Raw genomic sequence first — 8,046 nt, forward strand, 5'->3', positions numbered from 1 at the left:
TAAATTACATGAGAGCAGGAAATTTGTTAGTTTGTTACTTTATCTTAAGTGCCAAACACACAAGGGGAGCTTAATGCATATTTGTGGAAATAACACACAAATGAATTAATAAATACAATAAGAGACTGTTGAACATTTTTAAGCAAAGGATTTATTTGATCATACATTTTTTTAATTGATATATCTAGCAAAAGAATACATAGGGAAAAGATTGAAAGGAGCACCACCTCTGTGGAAGCTGGTAAAATAATTCAGGAAAGAGGTAAAAAGGATATAAAATAGGATAGTAGTAGTAAGAATAAAAAGAGCAGATAAGAGAAGCATTACAAAGGTCACATTGCAAAAAAAGTGCAGTGAGAAAAGAAGTATGAGTCAAATAAAATTGCTAGCATAGGCCACTTGGAGAGGGGAAAAAAAAACAGCAATATAAAATCCAGGGGACATTTATAATGTTATAAAAATTTTAATCAGGAAAAAAAAATTAACTGCTTACATGCGCATTTTAGGACTGGCTATAAAACAAATAATATCTTCATTAATTTACAATCTAAAATTGATAATGCCAATCTGAGAAAATTATCAACTATGCAAATAATAGTACCAATATCAAAGTAATAATTTTGACTCATATTAGGTGATGATTTTTTTCCTTATCCTTTTAATTCTATCTTCTTTCTCCTTCACTCATGTGTCCTTCAACCCTTTTAGAATAGTAGAAATTTTTCACTTACTGTATAAATAAGGCCTTTCTTTATTTTCTTAAACTGGCTGTGATTTCTACTCTGCATGTTGAAGTGGTACGAGTATATATATAAAGGTCATGACCTTAGTATTCCCGTATGTTTGCAGAAATATAGGATTAGTGAATGCCAGGGAATGTAGATAAACTTTTATTGATTTCACTGTTCACATTTTCATTACAAGGGGGGGAAATCAGGCATGTTTTGCTCTCATGTCTAATAATCTTTCATAAAATTATATCCATCAGTTTTTCATTTTAAAAAGTCACTAAACTTGGTAGCTCGATTTGTCATAATTGAGTGTTGGTATTATTGGCATTTGCATACCATTTGAGTAACACTTCTTTGATTTTTAGGAAAGATTAGCAGAAGAAATTGAAAAGCTGAGATCTGAACTTGACCAATTGAAAATGAGAACTGGCTCTTTAATTGAACCCACAATATCAAGGTAACATTAAATTAAAAGCTTATCTACAGGTCACTAAAAATCAATATTAATTTCCTTATGGATATTATCTCCTCAAATAAAATAAAGAAGTACCTACTATTGCTCAGCCGTAATTGCCCTATTTTGACTCATTATCAATTAAGAGTTTTTACACTCAAAAAAAATTCTCTAATTTAGAATCCTTTCTGCAGATAGGCAATAAAAATGTAAAGTACTACCTTTAATATTCCACATTTAATTATATAAATAAAATATGTGTAAAGAACCTTAAATGAAGAAATGGAACTGTGTATAAGGAGTTACATCTCATTCCAGGAANAAATGTTTCAAGGAACTGAATCTACTCCTAGTCTAAAAGACAAAATGTGAGATTTTATATCACCAATACTGTCGATCCCACTACAGAATTTAGGAATGCAGTATTTTCAGCTGCATTGTTTCAAAAAATGGCTCCTGTACAGACTGCAGTTTCATTCACAATTATATATGATCACTGATAGTTGGCAGCTACCAGATCAGCAAGAGTTATGTGAGCTGGTTACCAATCCTAGAGTATAAACTAAGGGAGAGGCAAAAACCCAGGTGCACAAATTGTTTTGGAAGTTTGATTAAATGCCAATCACTACTTAAGCTAGACATTTTCCTCTTTTCCATGCAATAAGCCAAAATAGGAAAAATGTTTAATGAAATGTTTGGGTATTTTGATTAATTTACCCACTAGAAAGGCATAAGGTATGCTTTCTTCCCATTTACTCCAAATACATGGCTGCTATGCCAATTACTACACTCTTAGTTTAAATTTGAAAAGAATGCATTATTTTAAGTTAAGCTTTGTATTACTGTAAGATAATTATAAGAGATTTTACAACAGTGATACTTTTATGTCAAGTATTTAAAAAATATCTCTGATGCAGCTTGTTTCCACATGCCATGACATGTAACTTTAGTTTTTCAAATAGCTAAAATTTTATTTTTATTTCTCTAATAATTTAACCATCATAGAAATTGTTAATTTTGTGTCTGAAATAGAACTCCACAAATTGAACTTTTAAAAATATGATGTGATCATTTTTTGTTTCTTCAGATAATAAAAATCACTTCATCTGAATTCTTTATCAATAACACCTCTGAAATTTAGCTTATAAATCACTGTTTCTCATTTGAAGAGTAACCCAGTTATTTCGAGATTTCAAAAGGCTGAGAAGAGGCAAGCAGAAATAGCTTGAAAGATGATATTAATTCTATTTGTCAATTCAAGTGTTACAAAATAACATATCCCATTTAAATTATGTATTTCTCAAAATGTTAGGGTGTCATGTTCAAAGATTATGTTGAAACTTGGTTTCCCTGGAAACCAAGAAATAGATGTACCAAGGAAGAAATCAAAGAAGATTCTGGAGTGATGAAAGAAATGAGTCTACATATTTAATTATTTTCTGTTTAGTTTTTTAATTATTTGTTTTGTTTTGTTTGTTTTCCTCTCTGTAGAATGTTTTAATTCAAGAATCTGAAACTTTCAGAAAGAATCTGGAAGAATCTTTACATGATAAGGTATCATAAAAACTTACATTTTGCCCATTTTTCTGTTTTGTACTGGTGAATGTTTTATTGTAAAATAAATTTGATAAGAGATAATTTTAGGATTTTATTTTTTTAAAACAATTTAACTTTTATAATATATATGCAAAAAGTGTACATACATAGGGAGAGCTTGATGAATTTTTACAAACAAAACACACTAAAAATCAACATTATGGAAAACCTCCTCTGGTTAACATGCAATCACTACTTTTATACTTAAGGGTAATCACTATCTTGACTTCTTAGAAATAAAAAAAAATGCTTTTGACTTGTTTGTGCTTTGTATAAATGGAATTAAAATGTGTGCACTAATTTGTGTATAGTTTTAGATACTGTATTTTAGCAAAACTGTATTACATACCTAATGTGCATAAGAATTGTGCTAAGTTGTATATTTTTAAACATAGTCCTAGTTCCAAAATAGCTGAAAGATCTAGCTGAATAGAAAGAACACAACTTTGACAAAGCAATGAGTCTCAGAATAGCAGATGTCAAGTGTCACATGAGTGAAATAAGCAATAAGAACTACAGGTAGGAGAGGTTACTGTACATTAGTGCTTCAGGGGGGCTTCAGAGAGGTGGGAATTGACTAAACTTTAAGGAAAGGTAGGGCAGTGTTGCAAGCCTTTCAAATACAGTGCATGTAGTGTGACTGAGCTGCTCGAAATGTGGAAGGAATGAAAAGAGAGAAGGGAGAGAGGAAAAGGGGAAGAGGGAAGGAAGGAAAAGAAGATGGAAGGAAGAAAAAAAAGGAAGGAAGGAAGGAAGGGCAACAGTGCAACATATGTTAGGTACTGGAAAAGATAAAAGAATGAAGAAGAGTGAACAATTGTACATTCACCCCTGTTGAATGTTATATATTATGATGTTAATTATAAAAATAACTATTTTCTCCCGTAGTCAGTGTATACACAATCTCCTGAAAGATAGATCTACTAGAGCAATGCAATACAACCTTTAGAAATAGCACTGAATTCTCTTTGAAGTAGTTCAGAATGTCTACATGTGGGAAATGACATTTCATCAGGCTCTTGAAGGTAGATATGATCTTAAATAGAGAAGGGTAGGGCAGAGACAGAACCTATGCAATAGCACAGAGAAAGCAAAGATGCTTGATTTGCTGTATCACCAAAGTTTGCTGTGACTAGTGTGTTTGTAAAGAACTAGGTTTTGACCAGATTGTGAATTTTGGACTTGATCCTGTTATGCAATGTTATGTTATCCAAAATTTTGTGTTCCCTTGGCAAGATTCCTAGAACCCATTCCCCAAACACTTACCCAAGTCTTGTAGCATCAACAATCTGTCCAAGCAACCAGCAGTCCTAATCATTCCATGCTTCACATCCGTGTTCATGTGTCAGTTGCCAAAACAAGCAAATCCTAGGTCATACTTCATTTCTCAATATCATCTCATACAGCTAAACACATTTTCTAATCTAACCGTATTTCCTGCAACCCCTCAAGTTTCCACTCAATTGTCTATAACTTACAGTCCATTATCAGCAAAATCCCCTGTATACTCAACTTCTTCTTTCAATGTTTCTCTACATCATCGTGATCTCTAAAATTTGAAGTTCTTAGGACTGTCCTTGGATTTCTTCTCTACATTCAGTCCCTGGTGAACTCATGTGATCTCATGGGTTTNTCTTTTCAGGTATTGCATGACATATTTATATATAGCTCTATATTTGCATAAAGTTTAAGTTTCACTGTTTTAGAATAAACTTATAAAATGTAATAGAATATGATCTGGAGTTAAATTTTGTAGTCCTGACAGGATACTTTTGATGTTATAATTACTTAACTTGTAATTATGATTAAAATGTTGATGTAACTGTACATGTAATCTGTGCATAACATGCTAACACAATTCAGCTATCCGCAATGTCACATGCGCTAATCACTTTGTGTCTGTGGTAACCTGACAGTCACCTCGAAGACGTGTAACTAACCTTGGCACTGGGGAAACTAGCTCACAAAGGCAATACCTGCCTGTTCTATTTAGTTTGCTATTTTGTTTCCATAGCAACAAATCAATGCAGAAGCAATATTGGGCTGGTCATTAGTGTCATTTAGGGGAGTGCCCAAATAAGTTTTTTTGCCCGCACAAGCATTATTGTCACCTCAATAATTTGAGGACTTTGAATCACATTCATTTAAAATTTCAAATTAAGACTATACTTGAGAATAAATTCTAAGGTTCAAGACCTACAGCCATAATGTGTATTCAGAAAGCAGAGGTTGTTTTGTAAATTTGCTGCTGTTGCTGAGGAAACTCAATCCTGCTTGAATTGGAGAATACTAATAATTATTAACCCTGTGCCTTAGCCTTTTCTCTGATTTCTACAGAGTTGTGACTATAATAAATTTTATGCCAAATTTATTTCACCTGAGTTGTTGCCTTAGCGTAGTCCCCAACAATGAGGTACATTGTTCCATTATTTTAAAGTAATATGATAAACAAGCAAACCAAAATACAAAACTTTTATCAATTTGTCAAGGACATATTCTAGTGTTTGGTTTCTCATAATTCCAATTATTACATGATTCTTTCAGAGTTGCTTTAATTCATTCTGTAGTAGTCTTTCATTGCCAGCCATCACTAACCTTCCATCCCTTAGGTTGATAGCTTTTTATTTGAGCCTATCATTGTTTTTCAATTATAACCATCAACTGCATCATGTTCACCAGATATTGGTGTAGTTTTTTCCACATAAAATTCTGTCTGTTAAAGTATTAAATTTGCTGTCACACTTTTCTTTTAAGCATTCTGTGCTATGTTCTGTTCAGTGTCAGTGTCTTTAGTTCTGATTTTTCAATTTTGTCCCTCTCCTTTTCCTTGACTTGTTAGTCTGATCCAACCTCTTCTACCTCATCAGATGATTATCAATATGTTATGGAAGCTAAACTACAAGAAATGATCTCCATACGTAGGAAGGTAGTCCTACTGGACTTTACTTTCTATTGCTAAATAGACTCCATCTAAGTTTTTCTTTTCATTTATAAAAATTATGTTACTTTTATTTATTGATAATCGACCATCTGTGCAGTTCAGTGCTTCAGGAGCTTAAGATTGGACAATGGCAGGTTTGTGTTCAAACCATGCACAGTCTGCATGTTACATTTGGCTGATTTCATTGCTCATAAATAACTCCAATGTTTTGCTGATGCTTGGATGTAACAGGCCTTTGTAGCTGACACATTTCAAGCAATGCTGTTCAGCTGCCTGTTTAAAGAAAGTTTATGTTTTGAAAACTACATTTGCGGTTGGTAGTAGCTTGCTTTACATTTTATTTCAATTTATTTAGAGGCAATGCATTAATCAGATCTTACATGTCAGGTGCATTCTTCCTATTTCTTAACAGGCTGAAGAGAGACATGGAAACATTGAAGAGCGTATGCGACATCTAGAAGGTCAACTTGAAGAGAAAAATCAAGAACTTCAAAGAGTATGTATATTAAGAACTGCTCCCCTCAATTATGTTTACAGACTTATATTCTATATACAAGAAATGAATGTCTTTTTAAAAAAGTTTGTTAGATTTAACAGGGTGACATTGGTTAGTGAAATTATATAGGTTTCAAGTGTACAGTTCTATAACATATCACCTATACATGCATTGTGTGTTTACCACCCAGAGTCAGGGAAATGCAAATTAAAACCACCATGAGATAGTACCTCATACCTGTTAGAATGGCTATAATCAATCAGACAAGTTAATAACAAGTGTTGGAAAGACCGTGGAGAAAAATACATGTCTTTCTTGATTAGGGGTTACATATAAAATGTTATGGATAGGCCCTGAGCATTTTAAAGAAAAAAAAAGTTTCTAGCAATATAATAAAAACAGACATAAAATAAATCCAATTTTAAAACTAGAGAAAAATATAGAAACAAACTTAGNCATCAATGTCATTCTAAGTAAAAAACAAGAAAGTATGGAATCCCTCCCAAAGAAACACAATTTAGAATTCAGCAAGTAATTGCCCCAAATTAACCTCTGATGGACTAACAATAAAACATATTTTAAAATACAGTAATACTTTGGTTTGCGAGCATAAAAACTACTCATATTGCAAGACATCACTAGTTTACCACGTTATATGTTTGCTCGTCTTGCGGAACACTCACAAACCATGTTAGTCTCAATCCATTGTTTTACTGTATATTGGGTGAAAATGGGGAAGGGAGTAAGAAGCACAAATTGGCAGTTACAAAATAGTCACAGGGATGTAAAGTACAGCATAGGGAATATAGTCAATAATATTGTAATAACTATGCATGGTGTCAGATGGGGACTAGACTTATTGCAGTGATCATTTTGTAAGTTACATAAATGTCTCACCACTATGCTGAACACCTGAAACCAATATTGAATGTCAACTGCAATTGAAAAATAATAAAATAAAATATAATACTTTACTTTAAATATTCATAAGAAACCTTAATTTAGGATATTTTAAAAACTTGAAATAGGTGTCTCATCTTTTTTTACCTTTCACTTTAGTCTCTTGGGCTCTTATTTTAATACATGTATTCACTTTTGCACCCAAAATAATTTCTTCAGTTTACTCCTACCTAATAATATGTTACTAACATCCCACACTCTATGGACCCTTTTGATTTCTTCATTTTTCAGTAGATTTATTCTTCTTAAAAAGTGTTAAAAATGCTGGAATTTAGTCTGCTTCTCCTTTTTACTGCTTTCTCTTCTGGCTGGCTCTATATCAACATTAATCCAGATATACAGTTTTTATATTATTGCTTTATTTAATTCATTATACATGCTCCTCCACTGCTGAGATTCTTACCCCTCTGCTTGTAATATTTTATAACATTTGAAGATCACTCTTTCATTTGTTCTCCCAAGTTTTATGGCTACAATAATGTACTTTTTCTTGTTTTCTGTTCTCAAGACCTTTAGGAACCATCTCTAGAACCTGCTTTATTTATTTGTTGAATTTCAATTCGTTTTCAATATATCACTATTATTGATCATAATAGCCATTTTCTATTTCTTAATTTTTGACTATTCATTAAAGTAAAACGATTTCTGCTTAACTTAAACCTGGGCTCTCCACTTCTATATTTTGAATGGCATTCTTAACAATCCCTCAGACATTTTCTTTCTCTTATTATCAGATACCTATTTTTTTCTTCTCTTTGGGCCTCCTCTCTTTAATTTTAATTTCTTCCCCATTTCCAAATGTATTCATGCTTTTCCCAAAACCATTTTTGCCTGTGTAATTTCTTCTAAGACTTTAGCCCATTTGAAA

At 32.3% G+C, this 8,046-nt stretch overlaps 1 protein-coding gene across 1 annotated transcript in view; it reads left to right on the forward strand.

The window, feature by feature from the left end:
- The window catches only part of LOC109376336 (liprin-alpha-2), a 138,378-nt gene that overhangs the window by 7,805 nt on the left and 122,527 nt on the right, over positions 1-8,046 (forward strand). The window contains exons 2-3 of the mRNA XM_019632233.1: positions 5,621-5,707; positions 6,135-6,218. Of these exons, the coding sequence (XP_019487778.1) occupies positions 5,621-5,707; positions 6,135-6,218 (171 nt within the window). The remainder of the gene's footprint in view (positions 1-5,620; positions 5,708-6,134; positions 6,219-8,046) is intronic.

The sequence above is a fragment of the Hipposideros armiger genome, unplaced genomic scaffold (genome assembly GCF_001890085.2).
Source record: "Hipposideros armiger isolate ML-2016 unplaced genomic scaffold, ASM189008v1 scaffold_1102, whole genome shotgun sequence".
NCBI lineage: Eukaryota > Metazoa > Chordata > Mammalia > Chiroptera > Hipposideridae > Hipposideros > Hipposideros armiger.